A 24,234-nucleotide genomic window follows, 5' to 3' on the forward strand; every position below is an offset into this window, starting at 1 on the left:
CCAAACTGTCCTCCTGCCCTACCTACAACTCTAACTCTCCAGAGCCCACGGATATAAGTTCTGAGGCAAGTGAGAGCAGAATTTTACATCGGTAATTCATTTCGGTGGTTAACAGGATAGATGCTGGTGTATTTAATCCCATGGCCAAAATGCCTACAATATAGGGGTCACCTATTCAGAGCCACAACCAGGAACATTTCTTCATGGGTTGTGAGCCTTTTGAAGGTAGTTTTTTTTTATTGATGTGCACTGATCTGAAGAACTGGATGATGAGCTTTGATAGACAAAACTGGTTTGCAAAATCACCACTGGATTTTATTTTTGCATTGTGGCCAAGCGCGCTCTTGTGACAGAGGGGCAAGAAGGGTGTGAATCGGCTGCTCTGCAGGGAACTGGAATCATAGCTCTTGTGCGTTGCGTTCGGATGAGTTGATGTGGATATCCTGGACAAGAATTCACCCCTTTCCTCGTTTGCTCTCTGCTCCCCTCAGCTCCGATCTGAGGGCTGTGACTTCAGTCGGGAATGTCTGGCTCAATGTACCTCATTGAGCAATTTGAAAAATATTGTGGAGTACAACAAACATCAGGCCAGTGGCCTGCAGCATCATACCTCACGTGGCATAGTACCCATAATGCCCTTCCCTTGGACATTGACCGCGTGGAGAGGGGAGGCTTGCAGGTTGGGCAACTGCCGGTCTTCCATAAAAAAAACCTTGCCCAGGTGCAAACCCATGGTCTAGCGAGACTAACAGAGGCCTACACACAGTACCCATACCACACAGTCGGATCCTGAAGCCCCTTCAGTGCAGAGTTTCTCACCCATTCATTTATTTTGATAGTTCAAGTGTGGTTGGTTGCTTGTCATGTCAGCATGATCGTCCAGCTCTAATTATCACTTCAGACACTGATCAACCTGAGCACGCCGGGACAGTACATCTCTTCCTGACGGACATTGATGAACCAGATCTATATGTTTTCTACAAAACTCTGTTAAGTTTCATGCCTTCCATTACTAAGAACATCTCTTTTAAACTCCAGATTTTATATATTTAATTTAAATTCTCCAGAATGATGGGATGTTTTTAGACAATGGCAAATAGTTTTGTAACGTCACCACTGTGCTACAGTACCTCTACTGACAGGACTTGCTGTTGACATGCTGAAACAATGATTCAGTTGCTTGTATCACTTCTATCAGAGTTCGATAACATGAGAAGATCATGACAGTGTAGCACACAGAATGAAGACATTGTGAATGTGTGAGGGTATTGAAGCTGTTTATTCATTTCCGCAGATGCTGCCTGACCTGCTGAGTTCCTCCAGGATTTTGTCTGTGTTGCAATGTACTTTCAAACTGTGATGACACCAAACAAAGCATATGGACGGATATGATGTGGTGGGAAAGAAGAGGCTGATCTGCAGAGCCCTGTAACAAAGGTGGTTTCAGAGAAGATGAGCTGAACCAGGAGTCTGGAGATGAAATAGCTGGTTTGGTAGCAGATAAGTAAGTCACCAGAGACAGTTCAGAAGTTATCAGAAAACAGGCAAAAACAAATCATGCCAAGGCGTTGAATAGTCTGGTGTAGTTTCAGATCATTGCTAGGGAGAGGAATGAAATCAGTGAATGCTTCCTTTAGTAGAGGTTAAAGACAAAAGTTATAATCTTCCCGACACTAAGCTAGAGAAACATTTTGCTGAATTCTAGATAAGTAACATGGCATCTTTGAAACCTTAAAATCAAACTACGCTCTGGAATACGGTCACTGAATGATCATTTATTTGCATTTGTTTTTTACATTCTGCAAATATTTTAATTTTCAGGGGATACTCCACACTGCAAACTATGCTTCATAATAAGATAATCACATACACACTATCAGAAAAGCAAAACTGTATAAAATTGCAGTACTTTGCTATTTGTTGTTGGATCCAATGAAACATCAATCAAATTCTTCTTCGGTATCAGACAGTCCTAAACTATCATCAGATTCATCATCTTCTAGAGGCGGAGGCTCATCTCCCAGGTACACTTCGTTAAACTCCTGAGCGATAGGTTTACTCTCCTTTACTTTCTCTTCTTTTTGGCTTTCTCCTTTCTTTTCTTCCTTCTCCTCAACTTCATGCCGAGGCAGTTCAAGCTTGGCCCAGGTCACAGGATCCATCTTCCGAAGGCTGATTTCCACTTTGGTTGGGCCCATAGTGACGGAGCTTTGACTTGTATCTACAACCTGGGGTTCAGTTGGGGGGGGGGGGGAGATTTAAATTAGAATTAGTCTCTTATTTTCCTACATAAGAGCCGTGACATTTCTTTTCTTGTGAGAGTCAATCAACCTGAAACCTTACGGATTTCTCCATGTCTGCTGCCTAACCTACTGAGATTTTCCAGCAACAGCAACATTTCTCATTCAGATCGCTCAGTTCCCTGAATGATTATTCCCCCTTGCTTGATGGTCACTCGCAAGGAATATCTTAGCAAAGACTGCCAAAAATGCCACACCGTGTTGCCTCCTTGTCATGAAAGGATTTCCCAAGTACTTTATTTTATTCATTTAGCGAGACACCTCGGGACAGACTCTTTCAGTCTTTGAAGCCACGCCGCCCCAGCAACCCCACAACCCTAAACTAATCACGGGACAAGTTACAATGACCAATTAATCTACCCGGCATGTCTCTGGACTGCGGGAGTAAACTGGAGCATTCCACAGTATAGAAAACCTCCTTACGGAATTGAAGTTCAAACTCCTGAATGCCCCGATCTGTCTTAGCTTTGCGCTGTTATTTCAGCAAATGTTAAAACTCAAATAATCTGTCTTCCAGTGGTTCAGATTGTCCACGTGGCCTGGTACTAGTTCACTCTTTCGTCTATAAATTGAGCTGGTGTCGAGGAAGCAGGGCCAGAGGGCTGGGGCAATGGGCCGTTTGTGTGGCTGTAATTGTAGGTGTATTTACCAGCCCCTTTAAGTTCACTCAGTTCACTGGAGAATGTATTATCCTATTATATAACACATTAAAAAGTTAAATAAAACTGTGTCTGGGTGTTATTGGAGTCACATTTAACAGTTTGGAAAACCTGCTGGCGTCTCAAAGGTACCAGGTCATCAGAATTTCCCAGTACGTTGAAACCACCTGTGATGAGCGCGCCCCCTGCTGGCTACGTGGAATTCCAACGACACCTCAAACTCGTATTATTGATTTAATCACTCTTGGGGGCCCGCAACAATTATTTTTGACGTTAGAAAGCAATACTTGTATGCCACTTTCTCTTTTCACTTTGTATCAGAAAGATTACATCCTGCTTCAGCTACATAGTACAAGCAGAAAGGCTGAAAAATCTCAGAAAGTACTTACACCCCATAGATTTAATACTTTATGAAAAACTTTGTCCTTTTCAAACATGATGTGGATAGTCAACTGTAAAAGACAAAAATACAACATTGTAATTAGGTTTCCCTTTCTGAAATGTAGAAATAGTCTAGGAGTTTGAATTTCAATGTGAAAATAGTAAAATGAGCATTGATGTTGATGCAAAAGTCATGGCCAAATAAACGTCTGCTTACCAAGAATACTAGATTTAAAAAAAACACCTTTCTGATATCACTTGTACTATTGATTTATACTTATAACGACGACTACACAGTCGCTTTATACACGTGTATGGTCTAACTATAATTATTCTGATATTCACAGTCAATAGATACCTGCCTTAAAATAAGAAATTAATTGCTTTCACATCAAGTTCTGTGTATAATTCTAAGCAAATGTCTATTCAGTCTGATCCAAAAAGCTGACATGTATTACAGGGAAGCACAATTCTTTCGCTTCCTGTAGCAGATGCACAAGCAGGACCAGTGTTGAGTTGGTTCCTAAAGATGTTTGAATCTCTTAAGCTTCAGCTGATACAGCTGCACTACTTCTGACAAACAGAGCAAAGGGAGCATATGCCCGCAGTAAAAAAATTGCACTGAGCCTCCTAAAACAGCACCCAATGCCCGTACAATATGTTTTAAATTGAAAATCTTACATCCAATTGTCTGAAAAACAAATATCAAATAAATTGTTCAGGAGGTTATAAAACTCCTCGGTTTCACTGATGCCACACTTACCATTGTCTGGTTAGCATCTACGTAGCTGTGCTCTGGGTTGGATGTTTTTGCATAAACTGTGAGAACGACCGTACTGCCAGTCTGATGCCAATCGTATCGGCAGCCAACCAGCTTCTTATCCTAAAACAGAAAGGTAGAGACTTCTAAGCAGAATTGTTGAGGGGGAGACAAAAAAGATACTTGTCTTATGAAGTGCCAGTTCAGTTTCCATCTCTAGAGAGTGGGTATTTTTTTTAGATTTTAGATTTAGAGGTGTAGCACAGTTACAGGCCCTGCCCAATCACACCCATGTGACCGATTAACCAAGTTCGAGGTTGGCTTCCGGCAAGTGTCCTGGTGCCAAAGCAGCAAGCCCATAACTGACTGATCCTAACCCGTACATCTCTGGAATGTGAGAGGAATCCAGAGCACCTGGAGGAAACCCGTGTGGTCATAGGGAGAATGTACAAACTCCTTGCAGAGAGTGGAGGAATTGAACCCGGGTCACTGACGCTGTAATAGTTATGCTGACGGCTACACTACCGTGCCACCCCAAGATTTTAATTCTCATTTGGCATGTTGGCATAGTGGAAAAGCCAATAATTGTTGCCCATCCACAATTTCCCTTGAGTGGGTGGTAGTAAATCCTTATTGAATCAGGCAGAGTAGTTCCACAGTGCTGTTGGTAGGATGTTACAGTCACTTAGACTCATCATGAAAGAACAGTGTTGGCTATTCAGAACATTCAGGACCTATATCAGAAGCACTGTATACACAGTGCCGCCCACATTATCAAAGACCCCTTCCATCCTTCTAACAATCTCAGGGAGAAGGGACTTCAGCAGAAGAATCAGAACCATCAGGCTGGATAACAGCTTCTATCCCCCTGGCTGTTAGACATCGTAACAGCCTGCTGAGTGCCCAGCACCCCATCTCACAGGCATACTCTCATCTTGCACTGGTCACCCTTCATTTATCCAAAGTACATTTAAGGTATGTTCCTTAGTGAAGTATGTAGAATAGAACCCATTTTTAAAAAAACCCACAACAGGGACCATCAAACATCCAATGCATGGAAAAAAAGAACAAATAGTGCAAGCAATTAAAAAATAAACAACTTCTTTGACACACAGAACATTAACCACAGCGTCCCTGAAAGTGAGTTTACAGTCACAGAGCCTGTCCGGCCGGCACTGAGGCGAGTGATGGTGGTCTAAGATCCTGATGGCTACAGGTCACAGCCATGGAGTCAGATCAGCAGTGAAGGGAGTAAACCTCCCAGAGCAATGAACTGTTTCACATATTTATACAACTGTTTGTTTCATTGTAATAATGCCAGTAGCAGTATACAGTCCTACACATACAGTCACACTTTATGTCCTCCTGTCAATCTTCCGGCCATACCTGAACACTCATGTGTTAATATTATTTTGTGACTGTATGTGCTTGATTGTAACACTGTGTGTGACTGTATGTATTGTGTCTTGCATCTTGTCGCCGGAGGAATGATGTTTCGCTCAGCTGTATACATGTGTATGATTGAATGACAATAAACTTGAACTTGATCAGAAACATGGGACGGTCACTGGATGCAGTGAGTAAGTTATCAGTGTCTTTCGCTGGAAGAGTTCATTGTGTGGCTTGGCCCGAATGCTATTTGCCATTAATGAACCAATACCCGAATGCTGTCTCGACTTGTTGCATACAGTAACTGATAACACTGCCAGCGAACATTCCCGCTTTCGATCTCATTATGAAGGGAAGATTATCGATGGGCCAAGGTTTCCGCCCTGAAGGGAATGAACACTGCCAATTAAAGGTTTATTCAAGCTACAGCAATAACGTCTGGAAGGATTTCCTCTGATTTCAGTTAAACCAACATCTCTTGATCACATCGGTCAGTGTGGCCTTGATGTCAAAGATTGTTCCTGTAACTTCAACTCTGGAGTTCAGCCTTTTTGTCCTCGTGCAGAGCAAGGCCATAATGAAAACTAGAATCAGGTGATTCTGGCAAAACCGTAACGGAGCATCAGTGAGCTTGTTGATGGTTGCACTATTCCTTCTATCATTTTGCCCATGATTTGAGTCTACACTGATGGAGCGATAATTATCCAGATAGAATTTGTTCCGTTCTGGGCATTTTTTTGCACGTTATCTGGCAGATACTGATGTTATAATTGTACTAATAATAGTTACACTGACATTGTAGACAAGCAGCTTGGCTAAGGCACAGCTGGTTCTACACCCCAGCACTCCACTGAAGATTTGCAACTTCTGCTGCATTCAGTGCTCTTAGCCATTTCCTGACATTGGGTGCAGTTAGGAGCAATTTAACAGTAGATGGTCTACTGAGATGGTGGGAACCTCAAGAAGAAGCCAAAATGGACCATCCACCTGTTGGTTTTGGTTAAAGGTGGGTGCAGAAACTTCAGCATTGTCTCTGATACTCAGGAATTGGACTCTGCCATTGTTATTTGGAGTCACCTCATCCCATTGGCCTTGGGTGTTTGAAACCATTCCAAAGCAACTAACAAACAGCAGTGATTCCATCTTGTGATATGTGATGCAGCTGGAACTTCTTACACCTTGGGCATGGATTGTGGTTGTCAGATCTGCATTCAGTCCTGTCGCAGGCTTACAAAAGCAGAGAATCTGTGAGGAGTGGACAAAATGGATGTTGGTGCCAGAGGATGTATAATTTTGGTGCTCCATATTTGGTTTAATTTTAGCTAATACTACCTGGTTTACATGAAAGGGTCACCAGCAACAGAACGTGTAACATAATATATCAATATCCCGAGCCCAGCCCCTGCAGCCAGAACTCTAGAGGCAGCTCTTTTCAGACTCACTGATAAATGCATTGCTTGGCATAAGCTCACCGAGCATTTTGGAGAGCTTGTTCCTAAATTAATCAGCTGAAGACCATTCTTATGACTATATTTCAATGATCACCTATTTCAGCACTCTGAAACTCCTCTATATTGGACTTGCACAAGGATTAGAAACTGAAAATGCTGCAAGTATTGGACATAGAGACAGTCAGCTCAGACTGAGTCCATGATGACCGTTCATCCACCCATTCCGCACCATTCCCTTTTCTATTCTCCCCACATTCTCTTCAATTCCAACACCAGCTATTCTACCACTCACCTGACCAGGCACAATCTACTTTTGGGATGAGACAGGAACTGAAGCACATGGAGAAGACCCCACAGAATCACAGGGAAAATGTGCAAACTCCATAGAGACAGCACCCAGGGTCAGGACTGAGCTCTAAGCCCAGGTATCTGGCAATGTGAGACAGCAGCACCATTACCAATGCCACTGTGCCATTTTAGTTAGTTTACCAGTCAGCATCTGTGAAGAGGGGACTGGAGTCAATGCTTCAAGTCAATAACCTTCCACTGGAACTTCATTTCAGCTTTCTCACATCTGTAGTTCTTTGCTCTCTGATTACTAGCTCACTGATATTGTGTCAATAACAGACTAAATTCACAGGCAAGTTTGAATGATTCCATTGACCAGACTGAACATGCAACACTGTCATATCGGCATGTGCCCATCTTGCTGCAAAAGTCTGATTCTTACTGTTTCTTTTTTGGTCCAGAGGTGCTTGCCTCTGACACAGCCAGGCTGTTCAAGGAACTCATCAAATTCAGTGGTCTTTATCTTACAGCAGCTCCAGTACTTCATTCTATGGGAAATTAAAACAAAAAAAAAGGCTTTCAAATCCATTTATCTCTCAGGCCTACAAATAATCTGGGGAAAAAAATTCAGCAAGGTTATTTATTGCTGTAATAATGTAAGTTAAACAACACTCTAAAATGGCTAACTTCACGAATGAGTGTATCTATTGAACAACTTTACTCCTTGATATAAAATTTTATGGAACATTCTTGTACTTGAAGTTCATTCCTATGCAGATTTATGCAAATATGGAAAAATTTAGTTTGAGCAATGAAAACCTGTCATAATATTTTTTTACAACAAGAGATAAAAATTTGTTTGGCTTAGGGCTTATTTACATTTCTGAATTCTCCATTTAAGGTTTTATAACGTGCTTTGCCACATTTCATCATGCTGTTCTGTAAAGTGCTGATAATGGGTCAGCGAGGTTGCCCAGCAGGACCTAATCCTCCCCTCTGACAGTCTTATCCCGATTTCAAAGGTTGCATTACTGGAATACCAATCCCTCCAGAATCTTCTTCCTCTTTCCTCGCAGTTTTTTTCTTGTACCCTCATCCCTGTCCTGCAAAGATTTGTCCTGAGGATCTTTCCCCCAGTGACTCTCTGATATTCCTTTATTCTCACATTTCATTGATCCTCACCGATTTTCATTTCTTTTTTATTACTTTTCCAGATATTACATTCCGTTATGCCCCGGCTGTCCCCAAAATAAGCGGCTACGGGTGTAACAGTGTATTCAAAATGCTGAGTATTACAGATAAGCTCTGTAGAACCAGACACCCTGTACTGAGCTATTTCCAAAACAAGTACTGGCATTCTCTCTCTCTCTCATTCTCTCTCTTTATCACATTGACTCTGACCAGTACTAAATTCCACAGGGCCAGTTAGACACTTTAATTCTGATCCCTCCATGTTTTGTTCTTTGAGATTTCAAATCTTGCTTGATTCATTCATTGACAGTCTCCCAAATATGCTAATTGGAGGAAAAGTAACTGTGGGAAAGACAACCGCCATTGGCTGAATTGGCTATTGCAATACATGGTGATAAACACCAACGTGCAGGGAGATCCCAAGCTCTATCTCCAGTTTGTGGTGAGTTTATTATATGTGGTCTCAACAACTAATCAACTCCACGGCCAGGTTTTGACATCCCTGGGAGAGAGAAAGATGAAAATTGTCATGGTTCTCCAGTTCTGTTGAAAGGTGTAAGTGCAGACAAAGTAGGATCACACATGGCTTTAGATTTTAGATTTGACGGCTTTTAGACTTCCTTGCATTTGTCTTTAATTTTATAGAATGAACGTGAGCATTAGCTTAATTATGTCACGTTTTCCCTTTGTTTTGCAATATTTATGAGAAGAGAAAGAAGCTGCACCCCTGCTTGTACTCCCTCCTGCGTGATCCTATCTGCTGACGCTCACACTTTACAGATCAAGGAACGCACACTCAAGGTATTGCAGGACCGTTAATTCCTGTGAATGGCATAAACAGAATCGTAATGCTTAAAAACTCACCCTTCATGGAAGATGGGTATTCCACTATGAAAGTGGCACAATTCCTGATTGCTCTCTAGCCCCTGAAATGCCTGTCAGCACAGAAATGGTCATTTCAAAATTGTAGAATTAGCTTGTCTTAGCTCACTCTAGCACAACCTAGGCTCTCAGAGCCCCAATAAATGGGGAAGTGAGTAGAAGATTTTAGTGAGATATGAAACAATGGGTCCACTCCAAGACATATTCAACCACATCCAAGTACTTGAGGGAAGGGAGCACTGATAGCCATTACATTGGTAGTAAGAGATAAATAGAGGCTTAGGTTAAGATATTGAACTGATAATGCCTGGTCACATGGACTATCGGCATGTAACCATATCACTGGAAGAGAACAAAAGGAAAAGACGGGATAATTCATGGAAACAGGAATTAACTCCTTGGCAATTCCTGGAAAAGCACAAGAAACTGAGATTGCACAGGGACCCTTGAACCAACACTAAAAGGGAGAGGCACCATATCTAGTATTCTGAAAACTGGGGGAAATTACTAGTCTGATTGCAGGTAAGATATGGTGAAAGTTGTGAGTGATTGTAATTTATATTTTACAATTAAAAAATTGAACATAGCTAATTTTGCCTTTCGTTGGTTATTTGTAAATGACTCTAACAGTGAAAATGATTCAATGGTATTCTGTAATTAAATTCCTTATCAAAGGGGAGAAAAAAGCCTCAAGTTTTGTAGAAGGTTAGTGACTCACCGTCTTACAGCCAGCGTTTTTACACAAGGTGCCCACTTTAACGCCACTACTGATGTCATCCTCTGAAAAAGGCAGTACGTATTCAGTTCAATCCCTTGTCAGCAAAATCTGATTGTAGTTATGCTAAAGCCCTGCTCCTATATACTTCTACCATTGGCTGATCTGGTCTTTACACTCTATTGAAATATTATGAAGTATTTATAAAATATTTGTAATTTTATAAATGTCAACAGTGCAGTACTTTTATTTATCTTGGTTATATGCTGATTGAATAAAAATACTTATTATTCACCAACTTGCAATAAAAATATGAACAAAAGAATGGACGAATGAAGAAAGGCCTTTTAGGCTTCTGATTCTAATCCTTCCAATTAACACATAATTTAGTCAACACCCAGGACCCATTTATTCTCCCAAAGGAACAATTATAAGATTTTATTGATCCCAAAGAAAATCCAACAAAATATTAGAATATTCATCCAACTTCATACTATAACTCATTGACCTACTCATTGACCCTGTGAATAACAAAGGCTGAAGAAAGAAAATGTATTTCATAACACTAAACCTATGCCTGGGTATGGAGAGGCAGTCTGCTTCTGAAAATTCAAATTCCATCATTATATCTCCTCTCATTACTGGTTCGAAGTACTTACCTTTCTTTGTATCTGTTTTCTGATTTGATTCACTGAGCTTGTCCAAGGACTCTTGCAGTGACTTGGAGACTCTCTGAGGTAGTTTTACCATTGGCTCGTCGGAACTGTTACCAGTAAGGAAACAATTAATACGAGTAACATTGCTCAGATCTATGAGTTTAACAAGTGAATATGGGGCATACAAAGAGATGAATTTCAGTGGTGGGAAAAGAGCAACCTTTCCAAAATTAGCTTCAGGTCAGGTGTAGGACCAAAGGATACAGAGACTCTACCTTTTAAGGTCAATTAGAGTACTGGTGTGTCAGATGTTGAGTCTGTGAATAATTCCAAACCTGGGTAGTGCAGGGATTCAATACAGAGGAAAATTCGACTGCTCCATCAGACACAACCAGTTAGAGATAATACCACTTATACAAATTAACTACAGGAGAGAACTCCATACTACCCCAATAAGATGTCTTAATTAATGTCAAACAGTAGTTCTCTTTTGTACTGATGGGAAATTTGGTCTTCTGAATCCATGCATTGAATAAAGCTCAAAGTAAATCTATTACCAAAGTATGTGTAAGTTACCTGAGATTCATTTTCTTGCAGGCATTTACAGGACAAAAAGAAATACGATAGAACTTTCCAAAGAAACTATGCACAAACTGATGAAGATTGACAAACACCAGTACGCAAATAAAATTAATACTGAGAATATGAGTGTGAGCCGGCAGGTCGTAGAATCAGTTCAGAGTAGTGAAGACTGAAGCTGTCCATGCTGGTTTAGTAGCCTGATGACTATATGGCAATAAATTCCTGTACCTGGTGGTGTGGAACCAAAGGCCTCCGTACCTCCTACCTGATGGTAGCAGAAAGATGGTGGCATACAAGAGGGAGATTGAAATCTGGCTGAGTGGTACCATAACAGCCTCTTACTGAACATCAGCAAGAACAAGGAGCTGATTATTGACTTCAGGAGAAGGAAACCAGAGGTCCAGGAGCCAGTCCTCAATGGGGGATCAGAAGTGAAGAGGGTCAGCAACTTTAAATTCCTCAGTGTTATTACTTCTGAGAACCTGTACTGGGCCCAGCGTGTAAGTTCAATTAGGAAGTTTGCACAGATTTAGCATGACATCTAAAACCGTGACAAACTCCCACAGATGTGTAGTGGAGACTATGTTGACTGGGTGCATCACAACCTGGTCTGGAAACACCAATGGCCTTGAATGGAAAATCCGACAGAAATAATGAATACAGCCCAGTTTATCATGGCTAAAGCCCTCTCCATGACTGAGCACATTGACATGAAACACTGTTGCAGGAAAGCAGCGCCCATCATCAGGGACTCCCACCACCCAGGATATGCTGTCTTCTCACTGCTGTCACCAGGAAAAGGGTACAGGAGCCTCAGGAACAGTTATCACCTCTCAACAGTGAGGCTCCTGCACCAAAGAGGATAACTTCACTCAACTTCACTTGCCCATCATTGAGATGTTCCCACAACCAGTAGGCTGACTCTCAAGGACTGTTCATCTCATATGTTCAGTATTTCTTGCTTATTCATTTATTATTATTATTATTTCTTTTGTATTCACACAGTTTGTTGAATGCCCAAGTTGGATGGTTTCATTGATTCTGATATAGTTATTATTCTATAGATTTATTGAGTATGCTCACAAGAAAAGGAATGTCAGGGTTGTATATGGTGGCATATGTGTACCTTGAGCATTTACTTTGATTACAAATCCAGTGCAAAATCATTAGCCAACACGAGCAATACTGTATACCCAAATAGGGCTTGGCAATTAACTGCAATCTTCTGATTGAGGAGTCTATGTCTGGGCCATTCAGTATATCGCCTTATTCATGGCTATTGTAGTTTCAATATGAGTGAAACAAGCATTTGTAAACTGTGCTGGTCATCCCTAAGCTTCAAACCGATGATACTATGCAGACAGAGGACCCCTGTTACCTTGGTCTTTCTTTCTTCATCATCTCTGCTGATTTGGGACCCTTCATGATGTATTCAGTGGCAGTCCCTGACTTCAGGTTATCTGTTCCATCCTTGGTACATGTTACCTCTGGTTTCGGGGGCTCCGGCGGCTTCACGTTGCAGTGCTTCCCCTTGGTGCACCCCTAAGGCAAGTGCCAATGTTACATTAAACAAGGCTAGTCGGCATTTCACTCTAAAACTAAAACAATTCTAAGCAGTAAATTTAAATATGCATGCTAAAAAGCAGGCATCAATGGAGGACAATAAATACAGAAATAAACAATGCTCCATGAAGGCAAAGGCAGGAATATTTATAGTTGGAAATTTTTTTTAAAAAGAGTGGTATTTAATAATTTTTTGTATTTATCTTCACGGTAGAAAACACAACAAATGTAGCAGAAATGGGTGATTACAAAGGTCTTTGCATCTCAGTTTTAAATACATTCCCTTTTCTTGTAATTATGTACCCTCATTCAAAACTTTTCCACTGGTAGAAACATCTCAACATCTACTGAGCTATTCCAGCAGATTACCTTGACAACCTCTATGTTTCCAGTCTATTTTGTTATGTCCTTGTACAATCTTATCTGCTTCAGTAACATTCCCCCTCATTTTTATAAACTCCAAAGGAGGAAGTTCTCACCTTTTTGCTGGTTTTCACAGGACAACCTCCTCATCCCAAGAATTAGCCTAGTGGATCTCTTCTTGAATGCTAGTACTATATCCTTTCTTACAGAAAAGATTCAATAGAGTACACAATGACCTTACCACTGTAACAATAATTCACAAACGTTAAATTCCAACCCCCAAGCAATAAGAGCCAACAAGCCACGAGTCACATTTATTATTTATTTCACCTGCATGCTACCTTGTTGAATTCCATGCATGGAGCACAAAAGGTGACCAAAAAGATCTCACACTTTGCTTTTAATCAACTCCGTTTTTGACTAGGCACACAACCTATCAAAATCCTGTTGTAGAGTCCTTAGAAGACGTTTGTATATATGTAATATCATTAAAATTCAGTGAAGGGAAAGCCGTGTTTCGTAAGTCTTACAGAACTTTCAGGGCTCATAACCAACATGGTAAGTAAAGGGAAACAGTGGATGTAGGATACTGTATCTAGACTTTTGAAAGAAAATTGATAGGTTCCACTTAGATTGATATATAAAATAAGAGCTCACAGGGTGGTTGGTAATAAATTAGACTGGGTAGCTGTCTTGTTAACAACTGAAACAAGGGAGTCGAAATTACTCTCCACTCTAACTGCTGCAAAAGGCAGGATCTCCTGGTGGCTACTCATTTCAGTTCAACTTTCCATACTGACAAATCTGTCCATGGTCCCCTCTGCTATTCACATTCTGTCCGGGTAGCCACCAATCTGATTGAAGGAACATTGATTTCTCCAACTTCTGGTAATTTCTCCCACATCCTTTCTTTTCTCTTTCTCCATTCACTATTCTGGTTCCCCCTCCCAACCCTTCTCTTCACCTCCCTCTGGTTCCCCTCTTCCTTCCCTTTCTTCCATGGTCCACTCTCCTCTTCCATTAGATTCCTGCTTCTTCAGCCTTTTACCTCTTCCACCTATCACCTCCCAGCTTCTTTTTTTTATATCCCACCTCTTCTCCCACTGGCCCAACTTCTCCCTCAACTGGTTTCACCTATCACCTACAAGTTTCTATTCCTTTCTCTTCCCCCCAACTTCTTATTCTGGCTTCTTCCCCCTTCCTTTCCAGTCCTGATGAAGAGTCTTGGCCCGAAGTGCTGACTGTTATCCCCTCCATAGATGCCGCTTGACTCGCTGAGTTTCTCCAGCAGTCTGTGGAGCATTTACAAGATTTTCACATTGCCAGGCTGTAACAAATAGGATACTACCAAAATCAGTACCCTGCTGGACACATGACCCATTGCACAGAGTCCACACAGTTGGTGGTCCATTAATTCTTTTTAAAAAGTAGCTAATATTTAACTCAGACTTCAACTGAGTTTATATTTTTATGAGAACAGCAAAGTCTACCTACCGGGATTGCCAGAAATTCAGAAAAGTCTGTTGTCTTCTTTTTGCAGCATGACCATCCCTAGTGAAACATGAAAATATAATCATTCTCCCTTTCTGTTCTGACCTGCCCACTCTGATGAGCATTAGTTCTGCAGGTGTGATGACCAACTTGTTTCCCAACTTTCTCAGTTCAGTCAAAGAGTCTTCAATCTGAAACATTTGTTTTTCCACAGCTATTGTCTGACCTGCTGAGTGTTTCCAGCATTTTCTATTTTTATTTATTATAGCACCATATTATTGCTCCCAGCAAATCCACAAGGAATGGATTCCTGAATTTCCCTATGCTGGGAAAGGAAATGCTGGAGGCTGTGTATAAATGTGTAGGTAATGAAAATAATAGCTAAAGACTCTCTCTGGCTTTTTTACCAGCTTTCCTCTTTCACAGAAGAAAGTAAGTTATACTTACCTCACCGTTTCACCAACTTACTTTCTGCCAGTTACATACTTCATTAAAATGTTCATGATTGTGTTGCAGAGAAAGCAGATTAATTACATTATGTTGGGTCCTATAAAGCACAACAAGGCTACAACTTGTTCAGTAATTTTAAGCACTAGGAAGATATCCTGTTCTTTGAGAAGTTGAGCAGGCAGAAGTGTTTTGAATGAACTGATCTTAAAGGCAAGTGTATACACTTAATGCCAGAGTGGTATGATAAATAAGATTATTGCCTCGTTAAGGTGAACCTCTTGTCTTGGACATTTTTCAGTTGCATGACCCCTTACAAAGATCCTCACACTTTCCGATAAGAAGACCAGAAATAGCTGCCCTCGAGGTTGGACAACATAACTTCCAGCTCTCCAAACAATAAGATATCAAAAAAATCCCAATGCTTGGACCATAATGTTTTTAGCTGACCATCAAATTTTTGGTTAGGCAGTTCATTTCTCAGTGGTTGAGTGTGATTAGCCTATTGCTTGCGGTTATTGAAACACTTTACACTTTCAATTCCTGCCACTGTCTGTAAAGAGTTTGTATGCTCCCCTCATGACGGTGTGAGTTTCCTCCAGTTGCTCTGGTTTCCTCCCACATTCCATAGACATATGGACAGACTTGTCTCTCTCTGGCTTAGGAGAGGAGGTGGAAAATGCTAAAAAAAAGATTAATTGTATAACTGTAATACATTCACAAGTTCAGAAATGTGTGTATTGCTTTAAGTAAGCTGTGGTGCCACTCACAAACAGAAGCTAACCTTGATTACATTATTCTTACTTAGTTCTTATGGAGTATTCTTCAATTTCACTCTTGGGTTAGCTTATCAGCCAAGTTCATGGCCACTTGTTAGATTTCATTCCTACATTACTTATCGGCTTGAATTAACCCTTTTCAACCCAGGGCTGTAGTAATGATGTACGAGTGCAGTGGCTGAGCTTTCTACTGCAGACCTGAGGCACACAAGGGCTTGCAGAGAGTTACAGATCAGAGAGAGACAGCTGGGAATGTGGCATGACACAGGCTGGTGTGGAAGGAAAATCTTTGGCAGGAAAAATTCCTTTGGCTGCTATTGACGTAAATGAAGTTAAATAACAGGAAGGAATTGCAATGGGTAGTTAAACCTGAAGCAGCCATTTACACCCGTGATTAAAGATCTATTTCCAAACATTGGAGTGCAAGTAAGTTCTATGGAGACAAAATCAACCATATTTCATAGGATAACCCTAATGCTAAATGCAAATCTGGAAGAAAGTGTCTGAAAAGTCCTGAAGAAGGGTCTTGGCCCAGAACGTCAACTATTTTTTCATTTCCATAGGTGCTGCCTGACATGCTGAGTTCCTCCAGCATGTTTGTGTGTTGCTGAAGAGTTTCATGTCGACAGATCATGAATACATTACACAGAACTAAAAAGAACGTGTAGTCCCTTTTCAGATTGGTGGTACTCAACCTTGCAGACATTGTAAGTTCCTGACAGCAGCATGTCACATGACCTCAGTAAGCTGGGAAGAATAAAAACTCACTTCCTTCTCCAATGACTTGTACAAGGAAATGACGAGGTATAATCTAATTCAACTGTACATATGAAAATACACACCTTTGAGCAAATGAATAAGAAGCAAAAATAAGCCACAGTCCCTTGTGCCTCCTCCACCATTTAATCAGCACGTCACTCATCTGATTGCAGCTCACTTCTGCATCCCTTCCCACACCCTTTCACACCCTACCCATCAAGAATTCATCTACCTTCACATGAAAAATTACTCAGGAGGCATTTGAACATGTAATTCCCAGTAAATTACGATGATATTCAGCTGAAGTAGTGTGAAATCTGCCCAGTCTGTCCCTTTTAGAACTTAGAATACATTTAAATCTTACATCCATCCCACAATGTGCAGGAGTAAAAACCTTTGTGTTATGACTCCATTGCTATGTACAGACATGTGAATTTGAAAGTCTAATGGCTTGTAGAAAGAACCTGTCCTGTAGCCTGTTGGTCCTGGCTTTAATGCTGCGATATCATTTGCCAGACGGAAGCAGCTGAAACAGTTCACGGTTGGGGTGACGGGTGTCCCCGATGATCTCCCAGCCTCCTTTTTGCAACTGCTGCTATAAATGTCCTCGATGGAGTAATCACACTGGGAACTCCAAAGACCAAGGGAGGTGAGAGCTGGTTGACTCTGGATATGGAATGAAGGCAGATACTGCTCACACTTGTCCCTCTGTTGCGAAGCAGCTATGCCGCATCCTTACCATCGCTAGATTACCACTGGGTTTCGACTGCGAAATCACAAGGCTACATACGTGAAAGATATGGGTCTACTGTAAAGGGTGTTTCTTTAAAAATGTATGGTGAAGCTGCACCCAGAGGCCATACCCATTTCAAGCTTTGGGCAATATATTCAATTGCGTCTAGAAATAGTCTGTACTTCTGAACCTACCTTGAGTGCATCATGAAATATGGGAACCCCAGGATGGTAACAGCAAGCATCTGTTGGAAAAAAATTCATATTTTTTAAAAAAAAAGGTGAACAAGAGACAGCAATTACTGATAGCTCAAGGTCTCTTCACAGATTTTATTGAAAGGACTCTTTCAGTCACTCTTAATCACCAAGGAAATGCAAGAGGAGGAGGTGGAGGAGGAAATAAACTGTAATACTCTTTATCCTATTGTTCCTAACCCAACATAAAATTGAGATACAATCGACAATTCAACTCTATATTACTCTTATCTGAAACACCTGAAAATGCCCTTTCTTCAAACAATCTCCACATTCTTACCAAAGTTGACATGGTTTGCAATGGCCTTCAAACAGATTTCTTAATTGAAGCGTTTATGTGCTGAGAAGGCAAAATGTTGCATTACGGCATTCTGCAGACTGGAATATCAACATTGGGTACAGTACATCACTGTGCTCTGCTTTTCCTGTGAAAGGGAGTCCTCTGAGATAAAGAGATGAGATACTTAACAATGTAATATATTTTAGAAGGAAAACCACAGAGTGAGAGAAGTCAACTAAAAAGAAGGCACTGTATAGTGTGGATAAGGAGAAAATGCAAGAGGGTTTGTAGCCATAATAAGGCGAATAGCTTCTTATAAACAGGGCAAGGAATGCAGCAGCAAAGCAAAAATAAATTTTTACAAGGCACTAATTGGATGAAATATCAGAGAATATGCAAGGAATGAGAAAATGAAGCCAGATAACAGTAGTTCCACGGTGGTATGGAAAGACATTTAATAAATATGTTTAGAACGATGGAAGATTTTGGTAAGGCAAGGAGGAAACACACACAAAATGCTGCTGGTCAGGTAATCTCTGCAGAGAGGAATACACTACTGACATCTCTTGCAGAGACTGAAATCAGTGCTGAAATCAGAGACTGAAATCAATGCTGCTCGCCGCACCTATATTGATCTCTACATCAGCATCTGCATTAGAGCTGCTTCCCGCACCCATGCTGAGTTTGTCAGTTTCATCAACTTTGCTTCCAACTTTGACTCTGCTCTCAAATTTACTTGGTCCTCCTCTGACATCTCTTTCCTTTTTCTCGATCTCTCTGTCTCCATCTCTGGGGATAGACTATCTACTGACAACTTTTATAAGCCGACTGAAACTCACAACTATCGTGTCCATTCATCTGCCCAGTCTACCACTTGTAAAAATGCTATTCTCTTCTCTTAGTTCCTCTGTCTCTACTGCATCTGCCTTTCCCTTCTGGAACATATGAAATATCCCCCTTTTTCAAAGGGCAGAGCTTCCTTTCCACTACCTCTGTCGCTGCCTTCACCATTTCCTGTATCTCTGTCAACATCCCATCTTCCTATCGCCATAACAAAGATAGAGTACCCCTTGTACTACCCACCACCCCACGAGCCTCTGTATCCAGGACATCATCTTCCATAACTTCCACCACCTACAATGGGATCATACCTCTCCCCTTTCCCACTCTCTGCAGGATTACTCTCCAATTCCCACAGGATCACTCTCTATATGACTCCGTTGTCCTCCCCAATGATCTCCCTCCTTAAACTTACAAGTCCCTGCACATCCTCTGTCACTATAATTCAGGGCTGTGAACAGTCCTTGCAGGAGGCCACACTTTGCCAGTGAGTTTGTCTGAGTCATCTCCTGGATCTGGTGCTCCCGGCATAGCCTACTCTACATTGGTGGCACCTGAGGGAGATTGGGGGGCCGCTTTGCTGAGCATATTCGCTCCATTTGCCACAAAAGGTGAGATTTTCCAGAGGCCTCCCATTTTGATTCTACTTCCCATTCCTATTCTGACATTTCGTTCCAAGGCATCCTCCACTGTGACTTTGAGGCCACACTCATGTAGGAGAAGCAACACCTCATATTCCATTTGCTTAACCTCCAACCTGATAGCTTGAACATCTATTTGTCTAACTTCTGATAATCTCTCTCCACTCCCTTCCACTTTTCTCTTTTTTCATTCCTCATTTTGGTACCCCTCTGAGGAGATCACTTGCCCATCACCTCCTGGCCTTTTTCTCATTGTCTGTTGTCCTCTCCTATCAGTTTCCTTCTTTATCAGCCCTTTTACCTCTTCCACCTATCACCTCCCAGTTTCTTCCTTAATTTCCCCTCCCCCACCCACTTAGCCCCACCCCTGGTTTCCCCTATCACCTGTCAGCTTGTACTCATTCTCCACTGCCCTCTCCAACTTGTTATTCTGGTTTCTTCCCCCTTCCTTTCCAGTCCTGATGAAGGGTCTCAGCCTGAAACATCGATTACTTTCCTCCACAGCTGCTGCCATGCCTGCTGTGCCCCTCCAGAATTTGTGTACGCTCCTCTGGTTTTCCAGCATCTGCAGGATCTCTTGTGTTTATGGTAAGTAGGAAAAGCCGTTTCCTCCAGAGCAGGGGTTCCCGACCTTTCTCATGCCACAGAGTCTTACTATTATCCAGGGGGTTTGTGGAGCCCAGGTTGGGAAACCCTGCCGTAGAGATTATGTTGTGGAATTTGTATTTCAATTTTTAATTTGAATTCAGAGAGATTAGTAGAGGTATGGTTGTGCAATTACTAAAATATGGAATGGGTTGCCAGAAGAAAATGCATTGTGAGAAAAGGGCAGGGAAGTGGGAATAATCTTAATTCATGCAACATCCATCATTTAGAAATTAATTAAAGTTCCCCCTGTTCACTAGTTCCGATGTGAAAGTTCCAAATGATAATTCTGACGAGCAACAGGGATATTTTCCTCCTTAATCAACATCAGTAAAACAGAAGATCATGTTGCAGTTTATAGCTGCTTGATGTGAGCAAATAAGCTGCTACATTGAAATAGTTCAGGCAGAACTTCATAGGCCTTGGGTTGTCTTGGGGCACCAGGGCACCAGGTACAAAGAGCTTAAAGTACATCTGGTGTCTGTTTGCATTTCAGCTGATCTGCAGTACTTTAAAATTGTCAGAGGTCAGGAAGCTCAGAAATGAATTTTTGTTCACTGGAATCCAAGTCCCTGTCCTCACGAGTACACCATGGGAGCACCAAACAATGATGGGATTTCTTTTGAACAGTCGGAAAACACAATATTGGAACATAGAACATTACAGCACAGAAGAGATCCCAAGACCATGATATTGTACTGACTTCTTAACCTGGTCTATGATCAATCCGACCTCTCCCTTGCACATAGCATGTCATCTTTCTATCTGCCCCTCTAAGAGACTCTTAAATGCCCAGAATATATCTGACTCTATCACACCCCTGGCAGCGGGTTCCATGCACCCACTGTTCTCGGAGTAAAAAAAAAACTACCTCTGACACCCCTCCCTGTGCTTTCCTCCAATCCTCTTAAAACGATGCCATTTCCATCCTGGGAAAAGTCTCTGGCTGTCCACTTGATCGAAGCCTTTTACCAGCTTGTACAACTGTATCAAGTTCCCTCTCATCCTCCTTTGTTCCAAAGAGAAAAGTACCAGCTCACTGAACCTATCCTCATAAGACACGGTCTCTAATCCAGACAGCATTGTGATAAATCTCCTCTGCACCCTCTCTAAAGATTTAACATCCTTCCTGTAATGAGGCAACTGGAACAGAACACAATATTCCAAGGTCTAACCAGGGATTTTATAAAGCTACATTACCTCACAGCTCTAATGAGCCTCTTGCGATGATCTTTGCACCATCAATTGAGAATGGAGGAGTACCAGACAATTGGAGGGTTGCAAATGTTGTTCCCTTGTTCAAGAAAGGGAGTAGAGATAGCCCAGGAATTTATAGACTGGTGAGTCTGACTTCTGTAGTGGGCAAGTTTTTGGAGAAGATCATGGGACACAGGATATATGAGCATTTGGAGAGACATAATCTGATTAGGAATAGTCAGCATGGCTTTGTCAAGGGTAGGTTGTGCCTTGCGAAACAAATTGAATTCTTTGAGGATATAACAAGACACGTTGATGAAGGTAGTGCAGTGGATATAGTGTATATAAATTTCAGTAAGACATTTGAAAAGGTTCCCCATGCAAGACTCTTTCAGAAAGTAAAGAGGCATGGGATCCAAAGAGACCTTGCTTTGCTCACAGAAGGCAAAGGGTGGTTATAGATGGTTCATGGAGGTCGGTGACTAGTAATGTTCCAACAGGGATCTGTTCTGAGACCCCTCCTCTTTGAGATTTTTATAAATGATCTGGATGAAGAAGTAGGGTGGGTTAGTAAGTTTGCTAATGACACAAAGGTTGGGGATGTTGTGGATAGTGTGGAGGGCTGTCAGAGCTTACAGCAGGACATTGACTGGATGCAAAACTGGACTGAGAAGTGGCAGATGGACTTCAACCCAGACACATGTGAAGTGGTTCAGTTTGGTAGGTCAAATTCCAAGACAGAATATAATATTAATGGTAAAACTCTTTGCAGTGTGGAGCATCTGAGAAATCTTGGGGTCCATGTCCATAGGACATTCAAAGCTGCTGCACAGGTTGACAGTGTTCAGAAGGTGTATGGTGTGTTGGCTTTCATCAACTATGGGACTGAGTTTAAGAGCCGAGAGGTAATGTTACGTCTATATAAGACCCTGGTCAGACCCCACTTGGAGTACTGTGCTCAGTTCTGGTTATCTCACTTCAGGAAGGATATGAATACTATAGAGAAAGTGCAGAGGAGATTTACAAGGATGTTGCCTGGATTGGAGGGTGTACCTTATGAGAATAGATTGAGTGAACTTGGCCTTTTCTCCTTGGAGCAACGAAGGATGAGGTGACTTGCTAGAGGTGTATAAGATGATGAGGGGCATTGATCATGTGGATAGCCAGAGGCTTTTTCCCGGGGCTGAAATGGCTAACACGGGGGGGGGGGGGGGGGGGGGGCGGGGTGCATAGTTTTAAGATGCTTGGAAGTAGGTACCAAGGGGATGCCAGGGGTAAGATTTTCACACAGAGAGTGATGGGTGCATGGAATACACTGCCAGTCGTGGTGGCGGAAGCGGATATAATAGAATCTTTTAAGAGCCTCTTAGATAATTAAATGGAGCTTAGAAAAATAAAGAGCTATGCACTAGGGAAATTCTAGGCAGTTTCTAAGGTAGATTACATGGTCAGCACAACATTGTCGGCCGAAGGGCCTGTAATGTGCTGTATATTTCTATATTTTATGTTCAACAACCCTATTAATGTGTGTGGCAAGTTTGAGGGATATATGGAGATGGACCCCAAGATCCCTCTGTTCCTCCCTCCTGATATTAACCCGGTATTTTGCTTTCAAATTTGACCTTCCAAAGTGAATCTCTTCACACTTTTCCAGTTTGAACTTCATCTGCCTCTTCTCAGTCCAGGTCGGAATCCTGTCAGTTAATTCAATCAGGCTCGTGAAGCATAACCTGCTCCTTACAAAGCCATACTAACTAACTGTAATCAAACTTGCTTTCCCAAATGCTCATAAATCCCGTCTCAAAGAATCTTTTTCAAGAATCTTCTGATCACTGAAGTAAGACTCACTGGCCTGTAATTCCCAGACATATCCCTACTGGTTCTCTAACATTGCAGCACATGCTCTTCAATGTTGACATGTTCTAGTTTATAAGCCTGCTTTATACTGTCCTAATAGTCATAAACAGTGAGTACTAGGTGATAGTATCATAAATTTTTTTAAAGAAGCAGAAATGGTTGGCTGCATCAGAAAAAGTGACACATTTGATTGCACAAGAGATAACTGGAGATTGTATGCTGAGCAAATTGAGCAGTATTTTGAAGCAAATGAAATTGCCAATGAAAAACGAGTACCAGCTGCATTGAAGGAAATTGTACTTAAAGGCATACAGTTTGCTTTGAGGATTAACAGCTCTAACCAAACCAGCTGAACTGAGCTTTGCTTATATAGTGAAAGTAATGCAGGGACACTTAGAACCAAAACCATTGTTGTTTGCAGAATGCTTTAAGTTTCACAAGCAAAATCAAAAGAAAGAGAAGTGCATTTCAGCATACTTGGCTGAAATGAAGAGATTGTTTGAGCATTATCAGTTCAGTCATGGGGTTAATGATGCACTGAGAGATTACTTAGTATGTGGAATCTTACAAGGAATCATTCAAAAATGGCTCCTAACTGAAAACGCAACTCACATTTAAAATGGCTGTTGAAATAGCTGCATGAGTGGAAAAGGCAGAGATGCAAGTGCATTGCAGTCAGGAATGAAAAGTGAGTGTGAACAAACCTGGAACATCTAAACAGAAACCTGCCTTGCTGAACTAATTGTGTTACCATTGTGGCAAGGGGCCACATACACCAGACCAATGCAGATTTAAAGGTGAAACTTGCAGAACTGCAAAAAAGTAGGACACATAGTAAGAGCATGTTGGGCAGAAAAAAAATAAATAAAAGGACTGCACAGGAAAGAGAAAGATAAAAGGTCAAGTTGCAGTTTCAAAAAGAGCACTAATCTGCATGCTGTTGATGAAAAATCTGATAATGATGAGAGTGATGCAAGACTGGGTAGGCTTTGAAAGCTAACAATAGGTAAGCCATATGCTTACCCGAAGTGAAAGGCAAATTAATTAAAATTGAATTAAACAGTGGCTCTGTTTTAGTCATTCCACAAAAACAGTTTGAATGCTAGTTCAAAGATACTGAACTAAAGCCTG

At 41.4% G+C, this 24,234-nt stretch overlaps 1 protein-coding gene across 1 annotated transcript; it reads right to left on the minus strand.

Annotated features, from left to right (window-relative positions):
• Nucleotides 1–1,788: 1,788 nt before the first annotated feature.
• LOC132398074 (cysteine and histidine-rich domain-containing protein 1-like) lies at nt 1,789–17,728 on the minus strand. Its single transcript, XM_059977017.1, has 10 exons — nt 17,584–17,728; nt 14,675–14,731; nt 12,633–12,796; nt 10,676–10,779; nt 10,020–10,081; nt 9,284–9,354; nt 7,671–7,776; nt 4,104–4,223; nt 3,349–3,411; nt 1,789–2,228 (listed from the first exon to the last, which is right to left on the minus strand). The coding sequence occupies exons 1-10, from the start codon at nt 17,650–17,652 to the stop codon at nt 1,941–1,943; spliced, it is 1,104 nt and encodes a 367-aa protein (XP_059833000.1). The 5' UTR covers nt 17,653–17,728; the 3' UTR covers nt 1,789–1,940.
• Nucleotides 17,729–24,234: the final 6,506 nt, after the last annotated feature.

The sequence above is a fragment of the Hypanus sabinus genome, chromosome 8 (genome assembly GCF_030144855.1).
Source record: "Hypanus sabinus isolate sHypSab1 chromosome 8, sHypSab1.hap1, whole genome shotgun sequence".
In the NCBI taxonomy this organism is placed as follows: domain Eukaryota; kingdom Metazoa; phylum Chordata; class Chondrichthyes; order Myliobatiformes; family Dasyatidae; genus Hypanus; species Hypanus sabinus.

What these genes read in the sequence shown, in the direction of transcription:
- LOC132398074 (XM_059977017.1), bottom strand. Translation starts at nt 17,652, where the DNA reads ATGAATTTTTTTCCAACAGATGCTTGCTGTTACCATCCTGGGGTTCCC. An exon ending in GAAAACAGATACAAAGAAAG is followed by an intron (nt 10,082 to 10,675) that starts GTAAGTACTTCG and finishes TGCCTTTTTCAG; the next exon opens with AGGATGACATCAGTAGTGGC. An exon ending in AAAACGCTGGCTGTAAGACG is followed by an intron (nt 9,355 to 10,019) that starts GTGAGTCACTAA and finishes CTGTGCTGACAG; the next exon opens with GCATTTCAGGGGCTAGAGAG.